Source organism: Lissotriton helveticus, chromosome 4_1 (genome assembly GCF_964261635.1).
Source record: "Lissotriton helveticus chromosome 4_1, aLisHel1.1, whole genome shotgun sequence".
NCBI classification, from domain to species: domain Eukaryota; kingdom Metazoa; phylum Chordata; class Amphibia; order Caudata; family Salamandridae; genus Lissotriton; species Lissotriton helveticus.
In genome coordinates this window covers 975584117-975604275 of record NC_136063.1, presented here as the reverse complement: position 1 = coordinate 975604275, position 20159 = coordinate 975584117, and the positions used below count along the sequence as shown (strand labels likewise).

The following is a 20159-nucleotide window of genomic DNA, read 5'->3' as shown; positions in this document are numbered from 1 at the left end:
CGACAGAATGCAGGACAATGTCATACATTTACCCCAGTACAGAGATCTGGGCCTAAATCCATCATTTTTTTGCTCACCATGCCATTCCAGTTTGGACCCAGCGATATGAAAATCAGTCTTGACCCTGGGCCCAATGGGAACAGTCCAGCCCGAACTGCCAGACTAGGTCCTCCCTGGACGGGAAACATGCATCTTAGGGCCGGTTTCAGGCTTTCAGCCCTCATCAGCCAGGATAGCTTGACTCCAGTGGCATGGACAGCAGAGGACCCACGTCGGGGCATACCCATCCCACTCGGGGTGACACATGCAAAAATAATTGACGGACAGAATGCAGAAAAATGTCATACATTCACCCCAGTACAGAGATCTGGGCCTAAATCCATCGCTTTTTTGCTCACCATGCCATTCCAGTTTGGACCCATTCATACGCAAATCAGTCTTGACCCTGCGCCCAATGGGAACAGTCCAGCCCGAACTGCCAGGCCAGGTCATCCCTGGACTGGAAACAAGCATCTTAGGACCGGTTTCGGGCTATCAGCCCTCATCAGCCAGGATAGCTTGACTCCAGTGGCATGGACAGCACGGGACCCACGTCTAGGGAATACCCTTCCCACTCGGGGTGACAAATGCAAAAAGAAGAATTGATGGACAGAATGCAGAACAATGTCATACTTTCACCTCAGTACAGAGATCTGGGCCTAAATCCATCTGTTTTTTGCTCACCATGCCATTCCAGTTTGGACCCAGCCATATGGAAATCAGTCTTGACCCTGCCCCCAATTGGAACAGTCCAGCCCAAACTGTCAGGCCAGGATCTCCCTGGACTGGAAACAAGCATCATAGGACCGATTTCGGGCTTTCAGCCCTCATCAGCCAGATTGCTTGACTCCAGTTGTCTGGAGAGCACGGGACCCACGTCTGGGCATACCCGTCCCACTCTTGGGGACAAATGCAAAAAGAAGAATTGATGGACAGAATGCAGAACGATGTCATACATTCACCCCAGTACAGAGATCTGGGCCTAAATCCATCGTATTTTTGCTCACCATGCCATTCCAGTTTGGACCCAGCCATATGCAAATCAGTCTTGACCCTGCGCCCAATGGGAACAGTCCAGCCCGAACTGCCAGGCCAGGTCCTCCCTGGACTGGAAACAAGTATCTTAGGACCGGTTTTGGGCTTTCAGCCCTCATCAGCCAGGATAGCTTAACTCCAGTGGCATGGACAGCACAGGATCCACGTCTGGGCATACCCGTCCCACTTGGGAAGACAAATGCAAAATGTAGAATTGATGGACAGAATGCAGAACAATGTCATACATTCACCCCAGTACAGAGATATGGGCCTAAATCCATCATGTTTTTGCTCACCTTGCCATTCCAGTTTGGATCCAGCCCCAGTCCCTTGCTCACTGTGCCACTGGATTCAAGCTAGCCTAGCTGAAGAAGGGTGACATACCCTGATGCCGGTCCAAGGATGCTTGTTTCCGGTCCAGTGAGGACCTGGCCTGGCAGTTCGGTCTGGACTGTTCCCATGGGGCACAGGGTTAAGACTGATTTTCATATGGCTGGGTCCAAACTGGGGTGGCCTAGTGAACACAAGAACGATAGATTTAACCCAGGTCTTTTCACTGGGGGAGAATGTTGGCATTTTCAGTATTCTGTCCATCATTTGTTTGCTGTAACACTTTTCGCCCTAAGTGGGATGGGTATGCCCAGAGGTGAGTCCCTTGCTCACTGTGCCACTGGATTCAAGCTAGCTAGCTGAAGAATGGTGACATACCCTGAAACCGGTCTCAGTATGCTTGTTTCCAGTCCAGGGAGGAACTGGCCTGGCAGTTTGGTCTGGACTGTTTCCATGGGGCACAGAGTCAAGACTGATTTGCATATGGCTGGGTCCAAACTGGGGTGGCTTAGAGGGCAAAAGAACGATGGATTTAACCCAGATATTTTGACTGGGGAAGAATGTTTGCATTGTCAGCATTCTGTCCATCATTTGTTTGCTACAACCATTTGGAAGCTGTCATAAGTGCAGATGTTGACAGTTAAGTGCTGATTCAGAGCATCAGAAACCACCATCTCAAATTGAGCACTGATAGAAATGCCTATTATGTCACTCAGAACCCTGCGGTGAAAAATCCATCTATAATTCTATATGTTAGGAGTATTAATTAGTGACAGTAATATGAAAAAAAGATTAATTAGGAGAATGGTTGCTAATAATAGCATAATCCCATCACTTAACTTGGGACTTTATTTGTGGACAGAAACATAAACCTGCAGCCAATTTTCTGAAAAAAGCAGCAATTTCTCATTAAGGATCTCACCATTGTTTCCATACTGTCCAGGTTATTGACCATTGCTTATCGGGTAAGAATATTTTCCAATAAATCAGGTGTCTTGCATACTGGGGCACTAGACTGTGGAGTCTGACAGGTGTTCTTAAACTGCCCTACGGATGCTAACTTATTGACCCCTGTCCTTATGATGACCCCAAGATTTATGACCCTGTGTTGAAGCACTGACTGAGGAAAAGCAAACCACTTAAATTAATTTGGTCTAGCTCAGTAGACTCTGTCTCTTTTGGGGCTTTCTCTCAGTAAATTACTGTTCAGTAATGTATCTTTTTTTGTTGTGTTGTTGTTTTCCTGATTATCCAAAGTATCTATAGTGATTCAGATCACTGTGCCATCTACAGCAAAAATACAAATCAACACTTTTGAGAAGTTAGCTCGCAAGGCAACCCAGACTCTCCTCAGTCTGGGTTACCTGGAATAGTTCTCAGTTTAGCTGATCAATGTAATTGACAGCTCTGTCACCTCTGGCTCTCCCTTGGATCCTATTTCTCCCAGGGAGTTTCCGGAATTATCATAACCACTCTTGAATGTGTGCAATAGGTCTTTGTTGCACACTCATGAGCCAGATGTGCGGAAAAAGGCCATTATTGTCCATCTGCTGGAAAAGCGCAATGCCAATTCTCGCTGTTCCTTCCAGCTTTGGGCCAACTTCATTGCTGCCTTTTCCGATAAAAATTCTAGAGAAGCATGTCAACAGACGTATTTCAGATTTCCAAGTGCAACATTGGCTTTTAGATTCCATCCAGTCTGGGTTTTGTCCGAGACACAGAATGGAAACCTCTCTGGTGCTGGTCCTTGATGACCTTAGGATGTCGGCAGATAGAGGGCAGTCTGTGGCCCTGGTGCTATTAGATCTATCCGCTGTATTCATTACGGTCTCACCTTCCATCAATCTGGCTAGACTGGCAGAATTGGTGATCTGTGGGTCTGTGTTGCAATAGTGTAAATCCTATTTTAAGGGCAAATTCCAGACTAACTTTCTGACACCCTTTCAATCAGAATTGAAGGTGGTAAATCAGGGGTCCCTCATGGGTTTGCACTCATCCCCACTCAATGTTGATATGTGTCCATTGGCCAAACTGAAAAGATCGTTTGGCATAAACTGATAAATTACACTGGTGATAACTAGTTGGTTATTTCTATGGCCATGGACGCGATACCCCTTGATACTTTCCATCTTTGCACGATGACAATAACCATCTGGCTAAGGTAAAATGATTTCAAATAAAAATGCAGAGAAAACGGAGATAATGTGGCTAACCAACAACAGGATTGTTAACCCATTTCCCCCATATTTTTGGCCTCCATCTTGGACTAATGCCCCCACCCTTCTGAGGTGATACAGAACCATGGCTTTTTGCTGGATTCAAGCCTTTCCATTTCCAATCATGTTTATCACTACTGCGCCACCTGCTTTTTTCTGCTTTGAGTACTGTTGCCACAGCTCTCATTTTCTGTGCATCTGCTGATGGTTCAGATGACCATTTTGAGTTGGATGGACTACTGCACTGCTCTCTGTCTGGGCTTCCCTACCGGACTCTTGACAAGGCTTCAACATTGGCAGAATGCCGCAGCCCAGTCGGTGTTGGGTCAGCATCATTATGCATCTCCATCTGTCGCACTGGACTTCTTACACTGACTGCTAGTTGCGAAGAGGATCAGCTTCAAATCATTCTAGCTGTTTCAAGCGGAAATTTTCCCATTACTCCTCCAGCAGAAATTTAAGATCCAGAGTATCCTCTTTATTGGTGGTCCCTGGGTTTAAGCAGGAACGCTTAGAAAGCGGACATTTCTGTTACTGCTGGTAAAATGTGGAACTCACTCCCATACCACACTGCGTAAAACGAAAGATCATTTACCTCTCTGAAAGGAGTTAAAATCTATTAACACAACATGGCACTAACATTATCAAAAAATTCTCTTTGCATTGTCTATATGGTCTATTTGTTTCCGACTTTTCATGATCCAGTGTATAAAATAATCGCAATGTGAAATCAAAACAGACAATTGTGTTACCCCAAAAACTATATAATTTAAATGTTTCATTTTAGAATGTATACTTTCCAGAAGATTAGCAACTGCTTAATGTAGAACAAATTCAGCTTGTAAAATGAGTCCAGGTTCCCTTCAGTATCATTTATAACTCTTACTTCGGGTGCAGTTCGGACCCAGAGTGGAGGGAATGGTGGCCGGAGAACATGTTCCCACCTGCAGGTTCATCCCTGGTGGCCAAGAACCTGGGGATTAAGATCGATAATGACCTGACACTGCGATCCCAGATAATCGGTCTTACCGGCACCTGTTTCGGTTTGCTCCGGATGCTTCGCAAGTTTCTTCCCATACTATCGGAAGATCACAGGAAGATAACGCCAACCAGGTTGCGTCGTCTGCCTTCTACAAGCTTAAGATCATTAGAAAAATCCTGCCCTATCTTCCTGAGAGTACTGGGAAAACAGTGGTGAGTTCCTTAGTACTCTCATCACTTGATTACTGTAATGGACTATTTGTAAATGCCCAGGCACGGGTGGTGGCCAAACTGCAGCTTATACAAAATGCTGCCGCAAGGCTACTAGCTGGCATTCCTAAGTTTCAGTCCACCAGGCAAGCTATAAGGAACTACCACTGGTTAACAGTGAGAAATCGCATTAGATTCAAGACCTTGTGTCTCACCTATAAAGCCCTGAAGGGTCTTGGACCAGCATTTCTCAAACAGAAACTTTGCTACTATTTACCAAAAAGATCCTTACGCTCCGAACAGAGACATCTACTGGTAGTGCCACGCACTAGGACGGTGACATGGGGCGATAGAAGCTTTACCAACGCTGCTGCCAAACTTTGGAACACGCTTCCAAAGGAAATAAAATTGGCACCCTCGCTACTTCAATTTAGAAAATTGGTAAAAACCTGGTTATTTGACCAATAAACTGCTCAGGACAATACTTTTTAAGGTAGATACATGTCCAATCTGGGATCTTCAGCAAAGTTATAGCGCCAAGACACCCACGGGTATACGCTGCGCTTTATAAATTTTTAAAATAAATAAATAAATAAATAACGGTGCAGGCTATAATCGGTTCGAGAATGGATTATTCTAACATTCTGTATCTCGGCCTGCCGGAGTATCTGCTACAACGGCTGCAGGTGGTCCAGAATTCGGCAGCACGGGCCATTTTTGGATTATCAGGCCGTGCTAGAACCTCGGGTCTCCTGCAGTCACTTCATTGGCTCCCCATCCGGAAGCCGATAATTTTTAAAGCCCTAACTTTGGCTCATAAAGCCCTTTATGCTTCAGGAGCAAAATACCTACAAAAAAGGGTAGTTTTTTACCACCCCTCAAGACCCTTGAGGTCCGGATCTTTGTTCCTGGCCGCGGTTCCTCGTATTAAAAGGGCACGCATAGGAGGCCGATCTTTCAGACTGTTGGCTCCGCAGCTCTGGAACTCTTTGCCAGTGACTTTGCGCATCACTCCTAATTTACTGATGTTCAGGAAGGGTCTTAAAACCTGGCTTTTTACCTCCTAGATATTAGTTTTTTTGGGATAGTTCGGATTTCTCTCCTCTTTTTTCTGCTTTTTCTTTCTGTTGTGTTGTGATACAGGTGTGCATTAAAGCGCCGGGACACTCTTTGAGTAGCCGTGCGCTATACAAGACAGATATAACATAACATAACATAACATAACTGCATAGTATCCGATGTTTCATCTAGTACACAGGGAAGCTCTTTCTTCCTATACCTTGAATCCTGGAGACCCATACACACCTCTGTGGCTGCACTGCTGCCGCCCAGGTCCCGGGAGACAAAAAGGTTTACAATCGGCCGACTGATCCGCTGCGTTGCTAAGATTAACGCCAGAGGCCACCAGAAACTCAGCATCTTCTTGATTGTAGCATCTCCCTGCACAGTAAAGAGACACACATTGGTTTCAAACTGTGACAAATAGAGCAAGACACTTTGCACTTGGTAACTGACGGTTCACCTTTCACATGCCAATCAATCAATCAAGGTATAAAAGACAATTCTTACAGAGCAGAAATGTAGATATTTCACTGTGAAACTAGCATGCCACTCTGATCTAACCACCAGCAGAACATCAAGCAAATAATGTGGTGATGGACATTTTTACATCACACGCGCTCAACGTATGGTACAGCTCATGGCTACAAGGATTTTTTTTTCCAGCTCAGCTTGCTTCCGTTAATGGCCAGTCAGATTGACTTAGATCTCAATATGCTCTTGTAGAAATAACAATAATTATAATTTTATGCAACTCAGTCCATTATATTAGCACACATACTACAGGTTGGAAAGGATATTCTGGTCAATTTTCTGATTAGTTTCTTGTTTGCAGAGTTTCAGCAAATGTCTTTTGGTTCTCTCACCCATGAATCAGAATAACACGTACCCCCATTTCAGGCCCGCTGTGGTCAGGGATGAGGTCATGAATATTCTTGTAGTAGCCTAGACACAATGTGGTGCACCGCACGAGTGCCCCCATGTACAAGGACAGGATAGGGATAAGAAGAGGCTCCACACATTCGAGGTGACTGTGAAGCAGGATGGCCACAAACACCACCTGAAAAGCAATGCGAGAAAAAAAGGACGTGAAGCAGAAGAATCTTAGAAGCAGTCGCACCAATCTGCAGCAAATTTATACAGTAAATCTGATAATTCAAGTACAACTAAAGCAGGGATCTCAACCTTTTTATAATAAGAGCTACGTATGTTCAATTAAAATCTAATTTATACAGTAGGGTTGATAACTGAAGTACAACTAAAGCAGGGATCTCAACCTTTTTCATAACAAGAGCCAGGTATGTTTAATTAAAATTAAATTTATACTTCAAAATTTATAACTCAAGTCCATCTAAAGCAGGGATCTCAACCTTTTTTATAATAAGAGTTACGTATGTTCGATTAAAATCACATTTATACAATAAAGTTGATAACTCAAGTTTCAACTAAAGCAGGGATCGCAACCTTTTTCATATTAAGAGCTACGCATGTTCAATTAAAATCAAAATTATACTGTAAAGTTGATATCTCAAGTGCAACTAAATCAGGGATTTCCAACACTTTTTGTAATAAGAGCTAGGTATGTTCAATTAAAATCATCCTGAGTATTAACATAAATTATCAGTGCTACATCCCTGGCCACTTGAGACAATATTTAATACGTGCCATTGCATGCAGGATTACTAGCACTGGCCACTTTAGTGCATCAAGGAAGGTCAGTAGTAATAATGGAATGAAAAATCGTTATCAATTTTTATTTTGAGAACCTCTACATTAAATATAATTAATACACGCAAACCCCCAGTCAACTACTTCAGTAATAAGGATCCCCACCACAGCATAAATTAGCATTTAACTAACAGCCTTAAATATATTTTTTCTCAAAACATCAGCTTATCATTTCTGAAAATATACATATTTCACTTTTAAAATACATCCTTTTCAGTTATGAGAACATACCTAATTCATCCAAACAAAAGGTTTTTATTTACTAAGTCGGCTGCACATAGTTGAGCTACTTACAGGTAGATAGAGAGCTACCATTGACTCCTGAGCTACTCATTGCAGAACCTTGTGCTAAAGCTTCTACAACAGGTTTTTAAAAGTACAAAGTCAAAAGTTAATATTGCCTTACTGTCTGACGTAGTGTGCTCTACAAGCCATTAAAGGCCCGCTCCAATATTAAAGGTCCGAGCCGAAGGCGAGGGTCTTTAACAAAGGAGCGGGCCTTTAATGGCCGGTAGAGCACACTACGGGGGCCTCTAAGGCTATTAGAATATTCCGCCCGTTGAAAGCAGAATGTTCTAATGTGTAAAACAAAGGCGTCATGGATTCCGAAGGGGTTGAAATCCCCTCGGACTCCGTGAGGCCTTTGTTCACAGCAACAACTGTGAAAAAACATTGGCATTGTTGCTGCCCCGGGCTTCTACCAGCCATTAGATGCCGGAGCACTCAGTTGTCCTCAATGGAGAACTCAACATTCCAATGCTTTAATTAGTAACTCTTTAATTTCCAGCTAAATTAATTATGGGCTCAGCATAGCACGGTTGTTTTCACTCACTTTGTACTTGAAATGATATCTAGATAATGTGCTTGACACCTACAAAGCGTAATAACAGTTCCAGAAGGTTATCACATTAAGAGCAATACCAAGTGGACAATGGTATAATATGTAGGGGTTTGCGAAGTTCATAACCTGGCGGTTCACGATTCAGCACATTTTTAAAACCGTATGGAGCTACACAGTTTGGTTGACTATCTGTACTTAAAAATAAAATGAATGGTAGTTTTTGCAGCCCTTTCTGGCAATTGCAGAGTGCTTCATCTACTGTTCTAGCTGCTGTAGGGGTCTAACAGTGCAACTGGGGACACCATGGCAGATGTCTAACTCATCTCCTCAACTGAGCCATATCCCATCTGGCCGGGCCCGGCCCACCCGCCTATCCACACATGGAGCTTACTGGCCTGGTCCACCTGAACCCCATAGAACATCCAACCCACCATCATGTTTCATGATACACACTGCTACAATGGCCCAGATATCATACCTAGGAAACTAACATTGAACATGCGAGGATGCAGCCTTAAATACGGAAATATTTCTGCTAAGATCCCACACAAATTGTCTTTGAAGGCATGCCTAATTATGTATCACGTGGTTAGAAAAAAATTCATAAACAATTGCTATTCCCAGTACATAGAAATCTGAAAGTCAGGTATATTGGTTTGGCCATGAGTCATGAGAGACCCCCCCCCCCCCTTTCCTAACAATGGCAACAAACTATTAAACTATGGGCATCTGCATCTGCATGCATAGTTTATGCTACTACATTTTTCAGTAAAAAAAAACAGATAATCATTTGATAGCTAAATATATTGACCAAAGATAAGCAAACTAGAGTCCACATTGGTCTTCTATGTTTACTAGAGAAATCATTAAAGTATTTGGTCACCTTGTCGACACCGTTAAGAGCTTGTAAAGTTAGGTTTTTGGATTTCAAATGCATTCTTTGCAATTTAAGATTGCTGCCAAATGACCACCTCTTGGGGTCTTACAATTAATTCAATAACATAACGTGCATTCTGAAGTCATCCTAAGTGTGACATTTCTCATTGTAATGTTATACTAAAGTGACATTTGGAATTCTACATCTAAGACTGCTACAGCAATGCAAGATGTAATTTTTATGTGTTTTTACATTTTGTGTTTGGTAGCTCTGACCTATGCAGAGACACAGAATTCTGTTCATCACATTCTGTGTTTCGCTTTTGGAATAAAATTCAATGTAAATGCCTTGCTTTCATGTGAGAAAGTGTTGGCAATATTAGTGTATCTAAATGCAATTTCCACATTCGATATGCTCAAGACATGCAGCCAAGCCAATTGTTATATTAGTGTCTCTTGTTGGGTGAGGTTGGTAAGCCTGTGCCGGCTCTGGAAGCACACTGTTCCTTTTAAATTTGTAATGCTCTCAGTGACACTATTAAACTTCCTCCTGTCCGTATGATGACCCATTGATTGACATCAAAGGGTTGAAATGTCAACTTTATGCAGGAGGTGCTAAAATTGTACGGTTCCCATCATAGACCTTCCTTTGGCATAATACTTAGGGCCTTATTACGAGTACGGCCGCACTCGCAGTGGCGGTCTGACCACTGCCACCACTGCGGGTCTGCCTGCAGTATTCAGAATGTGGCAGTCAACCACCACAGGACCGCTGCATCTGCTTGGAATCCAGGATCCCATGACTTTCACGTAGCGGAGGGCGCAGCAATATGCTGGTAGTGCCGCTGCGGCACCGCTGTGCATATTATGAGTTGCCTGTCCACTGCCCCTTTCATGGCGGTGAGCCTGCCATGAAAATGGTGGTGAAGAGGCAACTAATAGGGACTAACAGGGCCCACTGCCGCTCCTGGGCCGGTGATGCATGCGGGGGGGGCACATGTTGTGCAGGAACGTGTGGCGTCTGCAGTTCAGGTTCAACTATAAGCCTTATACAGCTCCACCGTGAGACCCCTGCAGCACTGCCTGCCATCATGGATTACAGTTGTAATCTGGTGGATGCTCGACAGGCTTGTCGATCTTCTTGTCGGCTTGGCATTGGAGGACTGACAGAAGGACCACCAAACTAGTAATAAGGCCCTTAGACTCTTTGGGCTGACAAATTGGATGTCTTGACATTAGTTTTGTGACAGGGCCATAATCTACTAATATAAAAAGATGGCTCTATTTACTAATTGTAGCATTTGTGTTATTCACGCTCAGTCGTAGGCCATATCCACACCAACTATGACACACTTTTGAAATCTGTCTATTTTCAATAATGTAGTGATTTATTTGTGCACTTTGAGAGTGTTGGTGATTTGTAAATCGCATAAACAGTGTGATACATGCATATGTCCACAAGTGAAATCCCCTTTTTTATATACAAAAATATATGTGTAGAATGTATTGCAAGTCAAACTGTCTTGTTTTAATGACTATATTGAAAATCACTGTGATCTAAAAAAAATACTAATATTGTTTATGCTTCTTGTACCTCAGTGGGTACCAGGGAAACAACTAATAATGGTCCGATTTATCACCACAAATTTAAATCAAATTACAAACTACAGCATGTATATTTTGTTACTTTTGTATCACGGTATAAAAAACCTCATCAAACTAGGAGCAATACCACACATGCTTTATGACTGTGTAATATAAAATAGGGGCAATTCATTTTTACAATTTTGCAGCTTGTGAAATTGATTTTGCTTCTATCCCTGTGACAAAAAGACTTGCACCAAAGCAAAAATGGAAGAAAATAATCATGGATACATATGAAACATGTCTAATGCTTGCAAATTATCGTAGATGAGTAAAATCAGTCATAAGAAAAAACACTGACTATGAATAACATTTTAAAAATAAAAATAGAACAAGGTGACTTTCACTGTTTTTCCACTTTTGCATAAAAAATGTAACTAATTTTATTTTATAGTCTCATATTTTACACTTGAAACGTTAGAACAGTGCATTTTCTCCATGTATACACAGCAATTTTCATGTTGAATTCTTTTCTAGGGTGCAGCATAAGGCAATAGTTACTATTTAGCACCTAGCTATGTCTTAGTTTATGGCCATCGGCAAGGGTAAGTAATGCTCACGACTTTTTCTTACATAAGTGTCATAAGTGAGATCATAAACAGCTCATTAGAGGGTTATGATTAAATAAGTCATCACAACTGGCTAATTCCAGTGGTTTTATGTTTTAGATCATAACCACGAGGTCCTTTCCATTTCCATTTCATTTCCTTTTAAATATTAGACATTGCAAACCGTCAAATAGAACCATAAGTTCCCCTAACAAACATTTACTAGTTTTGGTATGTTACATTGCTTGCGCTCCCTTTTTATGCCCATGCTATTCATCACAAATTATCTTTTTTCATACACTGATGCCATCAATGCATCAGGTAAGCGGTATGAGATCAAATCTTGTGCTAATATTGATCATGTGGATCAAATCTTGTGCTAATATTGATCATGTGGATCAAATCTTGTGCTAAAATTGATCGCGTGGACTGAGTATTTCAAACTCCCAACGAAACTGCTGCTGATCCAGTTTAAATTACAAATCCCATAAATCCCACTGCATGTGGCAATGTAAGAGCACTAATGTGCTGAGAAGACATTACAAACATAGGGCTCTGGTATCAGGAGAGGAAGTCATGGTTGTTCTCAGGGTGACACCTGTTTTGGGAAACTGGAGAATGGAGACAAAGAGCGCAGTGCATTTCGTTTGGTGGGAACAGAGGGACGGGCCATGGAAGGTCCCAGTCTGTCCTGCTTGAACCCGTGAGGGAGGGTTGGTAATACTCCCTTGAGAAAGAGCATACAACTCATATCACAATTATGGGTTTATCTCAGCACTAGCATGACTGATCAACCAGGTCCAAATAGACCTCTGTTTCTAGGGCTTGCAATGTGGTGCTGAATGATCTAAAAATATCTTGGTGTATCCCACCTACATACACTGTGGATGGAGCAGAGAAATATAAAGTGCAAACTTTGTTCCATATGGAGCCCATGGAGTTATTTTCAGTGCAATACATATGTAATGAGTGGTTTTTAAATTCGGACAGCGTGTGCCTATATGACTCTAAATTTCCTGATGTTTCTGTTGCTCCTTTTAGGGAGGCCCATGTAGAACATGTTGCGAAAGATCGAACAGGCCAATACTGATCATCGGGTGGATTAAATGAGTGGGAGCACCTTTCTAAGCATGCTGAGTAAAAACACTACCCTTAAAAATATCATTGTGAGGGCAAAGGAACAGTTGGAGTAGAACAAGATGCCCAAAAGTTTGACAGTGTGTTTCAGGGAGACACCTAATTCCTCCAAGTAGGCAAGCCGTAAAGACATGCTGCTACTGTTTAGATCTCCAACCACAAGGGCCTGTGTCTTGGCACCATTCAGGACAGGGAAATTATTTGTCACTGAAAAGCAGATATGATTTAGATTCGCAGGCATGTCATCCTGACTCTCTGTTCCCCTCTCTAGTTGAATGTGGATCTGGGTGTCTAATCTGCATACATCTGGAACTGGGAGTGATGATGCAGATCATCAGTCCCCATGTGACAATGATAAGGACATTCCTTAAAGGGTAGGTGATACTCATTATGGATAGTGAAGAGTCCTATAAATGGGCTGACTGTGATTAAAATGAAAGCATCAAATCTACTTGAGTGACTGAGAACGGTCTGAATGTCTTCCATGTTGGATGTAACAGAGATGTTGAAATGGTTCATGATTGCTGGCTGATCTAGGGTGATAGTAGAAAACTCTCTTGAAAATGGCTGGAATTGAATTATGCTACAGCAACCACACAATAGCTTTTTGAGTTCAGATCGCCGGTTTTGAAGTAGTCTTTGAGAAATACTCCTGACAAACTACAGCTCCCAATGTATTTTATGGCGTAATTCCAGGAAACACAGACACCCTTGTACCTATGCAAAATGTGAGCCTTTGGTAAACTTAGGTTCTTCGACCAAAAAATAGAGTGATTGAAACCAGAGCTTAATTTGAGGCAGTGTTTGCTGGTGCTGGAACCAGCATGGAAAACGTATTGACTGGAGTTCGTTTCCAACTGATAGTGACAAAGGCCTCCAGATTTTACAGTACTAACGGTTAATCTCTCATTCCTGGGGTTACATGGCAATGAAAGCCAACAGTTTAGGAATTCCTGCAGCTTTGTGAATTATCTTACTTTATGTGCATTATCCTGTCAAACGGTATAAAAACAGCATTGTTTTAGATGTGTGATACACTTAATTAAGCATCAACAGAAGGGCCGACCAGAAAGCAACACTCAATTTCCAAAGGATGAAAAGTAAAACATGTAGAAATAGATGCAGTGCTTAATTCGTGCAGGGGCTTACAGTTGCTCTGACAGTCGTAGGGATGAAAATAATCTGCATGAGTGAGATAAGGAGGCACGAAGTGAAGGGTGATGAAAGAAAGAGGCATGACGTGGAATTAAGAGTAAGACTAGGCAGTCGCAGTATTCCACAAACCTGCCATTGAGCAGCGCCGGTGGCATGCTCCCGAGTAAACTCAGTGTCCCCTACACTTATGATTTCTACAAATTAGCACTGATTAGCAGATATGTAAAAAGTATACATCATTATCAAGGTATACGATGTGTAGTTAAGACACTGCATATTCTGAAATTGAGAAATCATAGCGAAAGTGCTTCGCTTACACAAAGGGTCCAACTTTGATGACCTTAGACACACGAAATGTTTATGACAACGTAGGCTTCTTATTCTATGATCCTACCATTATAGTTTGGAGTGGGTAACAATAGGACATCTGTTTCAATTCGAATTCCAGCCTGGGAGTGGACACTACAATAGGAAGCTGAGACCTTGGTAGAAAATAAACACTTCAGAGCTATACCAAAGTCCTACAAAATAAGAGGAAATACAGGAATTGGAGGTTTGTGCAAGAATTGAGGAATTCCGAGTTGTTAGAAATTGGGTTTCTGGTTTGCAGAAGTATGCACCCTGTCCAAGCAGGAGTCACAATCCTAGTCAGGGTAAGTGAGATATACACCCTCTGGAAGGTTGCACGTTTCACACAGTAACACAGTGAAGCATCACAAAAATACTCCACACACTTTATAAAAATAGTTTATGATTTTATAAATAAAACAAGAAAAAAGGCAAAAATGCAACCAGTATAAGTCGAGATATGAATTATTGAAGATTAAATGTACAATAGAGTTTAGAAGAAAATAGTGCTCAAATGGTTAATTGAGCACGATGGACTGGAACAAAGTCAAGAGTTCGGGCCGCCCACAATGGAAAGCAGGCGGGCTACAGGTCCCACGCAGGGCCCCAAAGAGCAAAAGTACCTTAATCCTTGTTACAGCATGAGATGTGCCGATGAGCCCCATGCAGTTGGAGTGTTGCACCGGATTTCTCCACGCAACTGTGATAATGCGTCTGCTCCATTGAGCAAATCGCTGGTTCCAAGTGTGGCGTTACAAAATCAATGGGATGGGTTAATCCACGCTGGAGGGGCTCAGCGTTGATATAGAGATTTGTTGGTTCCGAAGGAATAGTTTCGGGGCACTGCGGCGGTTCTGAGTTTGATGCGCTGATTCTGCTCCTTCAACTACAACGATGCGTCAGTTTTGCTTCCGGCATACAGAAGATGCGTCAGTTCGACTGGAGCAAGCACCTTGATCCACTTCAATGGACCAGGCACAGCAGCAACTGGTACAACTTTGATGTCCCTGAGTCTCAGAAACATGAGGCAAGCCAACAGGTCCTTGGAGATCACTCTGAGTTTAAGCAGAGTCCACTTCTTTCACAGTAGGTGGCAGCATAGCGGAAAATCAGTTCTTCCAGAGCAGCAGTCCAGCAGAGTGACAGTCCTTGAAGCAGCACAGCAGTCCATCCTCCTGGCAGAGTTTATTTACAGGTCCAGAAGTGTCTGATTTGGTGGGGCCAGACTCCCTGTCCTTATACTCAGTTATGCCATTGAAGTTCTTCTCAATCAGGAATTACAGCTTATAAGTGTAATAAGGAATTCCCAATGTTAATGTATGAGAGGAGTAGGCCTCACAGGAGTAAAAAAAAAAAGTATGTTTTTTTCACTACTAGGACATGCGCAACTTAAAAGTGCATGTTCTACATTTTACATACACATCACCCTGCCCTATGGGCTACCTAGATCCTACCCTGGGGGTGACGTATGTGGAAAAAAGAGGAGTTTAAGGCTTGACAAGGGATTTTAAATGCTAAGTCAACATTGCAGTGTACATTGCTCTCACTGTCTCTGCAGTGGGAAGCCTGGGGAATGTTTAAAGTGCTAGTTGTGTGGGTTGCGCAATCAGTGCCGCATCTGCTATTAGCATTTAATTTACAGGTCCTGTGCACATGTAGTGACTTACAGGTAAATTAAATGTGCCAATTGTGGATAAAACAATGTTACCATGTTTAGGGGAGAAGCACATGCACTTTAGCACTGGTCAGCAGTGGTAAAGGGCTCAGAGCACTCACTAAGGCCAATAAAAAGTATCAGCAAAAAGTGGAGGTAAGCAGGCAACACGTTTAGGGGAAGAATAACCTAAGGCTGACAGGTCTAACACAAGTTTTGCAGTAAATACCACTCTTCTGCATTTTCCCAGTAACACATTTCTGCAGGCTAAGCCTGCCAAAATGTAACACGTGGGACAGGTTTGTGTAAAAAACAAGTTTGACGAGTTATTTTCCATTTGGCCTCAAAAGCACAAAATAGGAGATAATTATGGTAACTAGTAATAACTCACCCAAGACTAACAGTATTTACTAGGTGTAGTAAATATCACAAACTATTTTGACCTACTCGCAGTCATGGCTGGATTGATTATCTAGAGCACTGGTCACTTTGCACAGTGGGAGAATATGATGAATGTAAGGTGTACCCCGGCACTTGGTGAGATATTTCTCTGCTGTCTCCACCCACCAGCACAGGAGAGTTACTGCTGGGGAACAAATTTGCTGCACCAGTCTATTTCCTGGGAGGATATTGTTAGCCCCTTCGACGCTGATGACGAGCTGGGCTCGTCATGAGGTAGCCTCCTCGCACGCTCATGACGAGCCCAGCTCGTCACGTAACATGCGCTTTACAAAATCTCAGCGTACGAGCGGAATTCCGCCCGCACGCATGCGGTTAAGGGAAGGATTCTGCAGGAAGATGCATCTATCAGAAGAATTGGGAGGCCCACCAACGTCTACAGAAATAGGAAAATTAGGAATAACGATGGACTCAGCTCTCTCTATGAATCCTCAAGTTAACCAAGTAATAAAATCTACATTTCACATCATGTGTGTGCTATTGCATATATTTCCTTCATTCGACATTCACATAGAAGATCAAAGCAAGTGCTTCTCTTGCTATATCATTATATATCATGACTGGATTATGCAAATAGTCTACATCATGGGATATCAGTCTCACATTTGAAATGCTTTCATTGAATCCAGAAAACAATGACAAGACAACTTATACATGTAAACCTATGAGACCATAACTACCCTGTTCCAAAGGTGCTTCACTGACAGCCTGTCCCAAGGAGAACTACTTTTATGATGCTGTGCACTACACACAAGCCAGTCAATGGCAACAGATCAATATTCCTACAAGAAAACATAAAAGGTTGTTAGACTTGGCCCTTCATGCAGGGTCGTCCACAAACTTGAGCCTTCACCCACCCGTTTTTTTTACCCGTTTTGTTGGCTTTTCGGAGTTTGCACACTATACCACTGATGAACAGCGCAAAAGTGCTTGTGCTCTCTCCTTTAAACATGGTGATATTGGCTTACACCTAATTGGCACATTTAATTTACTTGCAAGTCCCTAGTAAAGTGGTTCTACATGTACCAAGGGCCTGTAAATTAAATGTTACTGGTGGGCCTTCATCACAAATTGTGCCACCCACTTCAGTAGACTTTTTCAACATGGTCAATGAGAGAGAGGGGCCCCTGTAAGTAGTGATATAGGGCAGACAGGCAGGGGGAAAACAGATACTTCAAAATACAAAACATGTCTGCTCCCTATGTTTGATCTAGTGGCTCGACTGGAGTCCTATATTTACAATCAACAATTACAATTCAACATGTCTCAAGCCTGGCTTTGCAACCTATGTGTGTGCAGTTTTAAACTACAGTTCCAACCTGGCAAATATACATTTTGCCAGGCAAAATCCTTCCTTTTCAATTCATATAAGTCACCCCTAAGGTCTGCCCTACACAGTCCATCAGGCAGGGTGCAGCACATCTAAAAACTTAAACATGTACTTTTATCTTTTACATGTCCTGATAGTGAAAAACTCTTAAACTCGTTTTTTACTTCTGCAAGTAGTCCTACCTCTCCCATTGGATAACACCAGGTGACTTACAGCAGTGGTTCCCAAACTTTTGACTCTTGAGGACCCCCATTGAGTCACCACTGGAAGCCGGGGACCCCCAAGCAATTTGTAGGATTTAAATTTCAAAAATGAAAACAGTAATTCGAAAAAAAATGAACACACGTCTGCACACAAAACAAATACTCGAATTACTAATGATTTTAGGGGAATATTTAGAAGCCCCTATCACCATGGAAAATCACTTTTTGCAACGTTCCCGTGGCGATAGGGGCTTCGCCTTATTTACAAGGCAGCGTTAAGCCACTTAACGTGGCTTAACGCTGCCTTGTAAATAAGACCCCCTTTCACCCAATGCTTAGTGTTAAAGGGGTGGGCAGTGGGTGTTGCGGTGGGCGTTTCCCCTGCAACACCCATTGATTTTGACGCTGCCCCCTATTTACAAGGGCAGCGTAAATGGGAGGCAGCGCCAAAATTAAGACCAGGGACAACCAGGTCTCAACTTGGCGAAACAAGGAGAAATGCTTCATTTCTACTCGTTTTTGCAAAACGCCTTGGATTGTTTATCGTCAGGAAGGTGACCATTCCTGAACCTCAACAATCTTTTTTTTTTTTAAATGCCATTTTATAACTTTCATGTGTGCTGCATTAAGCAGCACACATAGAAGTGACAAAACGACACTTCAAGACTGTTTATGTGCAGGAAGGGGGATCTTCCTGTACATAAACAACCTTCCCCTGTTAAGTGTAGCGCCAGCGCAGGGGAAATGCAGGGCTGCACCATATTCTTGTAAATATGGTGCAGCCCTGCGTTTCTGAAGTGCCGGAGTGTGTTGTTAAGCCAAGGAGGCTAGCGACACTCTTCGCCACTTCTGTTGTATTTTATATTGAAAGAATTAGCAAGAAAACAAAAAAAGTTAATGGGAAGGTTGGTGCTGCGTCTCCGTGACTAACTTTTCAATGGTTAGCTTTATTTCGCAGTACGAGGCTCCTGCTCCTGCCAGGGCCAGACTGGAAACCCAAAACAGCCCTGGCAAATGATTTCAGACCAGTCCCCATTCGGTGCACACTGAGTGCAGTGAGTGAGCCTGACCACTACAAAGGGGACTTTGGGTGGCTTTTCCCCCAATGAATTTAGGAAACAATAGTGCAGTCTACAACACATATCATTATATATTGAATTGTAGTAGCTTTTAAAGAATAGTAAATGAAGACCTGATTATGCACCAGAATACGACAATCTTTCTGGGGGTTCTTCAATGATTCCCCCACTATCACCCTCCACTGTGCTTCTCATCTCTCCATAGACCCGCTCTTTCATTTTTTATAGCATCTCTCGTACCATTGTAGGATGTCAGAGCACTTTACATCACACACATATAGAGACAGTGAATCATACATGTAAATAAGTGTATAGAAACTGTTACATAAGGCAAAGGGGACTACTAGGTGTAGAATTCACGTCATTCATACTGGTAGGCATTTTTAAAGAGTGCTTGTTCTGGAGAAGCACAAACCCAGGATTCAGAAAATAACACAGTGGTTAGCATTGACTTTAACAATAAAAATGTATTTCCACCCAAATAAACCTTTTTAGCAGCATCAGGATAATGAAAGACTGGGAAAAAACATAAGTTACTAACTTGTACCTTACAGTTTGCAAGCAGCTCTTTGATGACAGTTTATAGGTCTATTTGCTAGATTACGACTGTCACTTATGAACTGCAGAGTAACAAAAGAATCCCTGTGACAAAAGCAGTAACCCACTGACCTATGCACTTAAAATACTTTTTCTTAAAATTCATGGTACACTTCCTTGCAGTAGGCATATTAACCCTCTGTGCTACATTGGATAAGTCAAAGCTGCCACCAGACAAAACTCTCATCTCTCTCCAGCAGGGACATTAATCACTGGCGTTATCTCAACACTTTTATTGTTCTTTGAAAACTGCAAATTAAACAAAATACTTTGCAGTGCTTTTAAAACTGCTGCCTGCGGACCCCCTGGGAATGTGTCAGGGACCCCTGGGGGTCCGCGGACCACAGTTTGGGAAACACTGCCTTACAGCATTTAATTAGTGATAACTTTCAATTGGGAGTAGATACGAATATCGAGTTTGGTGTATAAACAATTGTAATTTAAAATACTCTTTAATGGTAAATTAGGACTCTAAGTCACAATTCTGAAAATACTACTTTTAAAAAGTGGGTATTTTCTTGTCCTTAACCATTAGGTGCCTGCAACCTGTGCAGTAGGCCACATGACTAGGTGTGGCTGTCAGTAAGTCTTTTTGAATTGCTCTCATACAGCAGAACAAAGGGGGAATAGGTGTTGGGAAGGTAGGCCGTCTCTGACAAGGGACTGAAGAACAAGCTCTTTCAATCAACT

General features: G+C 42.4%; 1 protein-coding gene across 2 annotated transcripts in view; it reads right to left on the bottom strand.

The window, feature by feature from the left end:
• Positions 1 to 20159, bottom strand: part of ANKH (ANKH inorganic pyrophosphate transport regulator) — a 563090-nt gene that overhangs the window by 140293 nt on the left and 402638 nt on the right. For both annotated transcript variants that reach the window (XM_078687590.1, XM_078687591.1), the window contains exons 5-6: positions 6760 to 6930; positions 6117 to 6251 (exon numbers count right to left, since the gene is read on the bottom strand). In XM_078687590.1, the coding sequence (XP_078543716.1) occupies positions 6117 to 6251; positions 6760 to 6930 (306 nt within the window). The remainder of the gene's footprint in view (positions 1 to 6116; positions 6252 to 6759; positions 6931 to 20159) is intronic.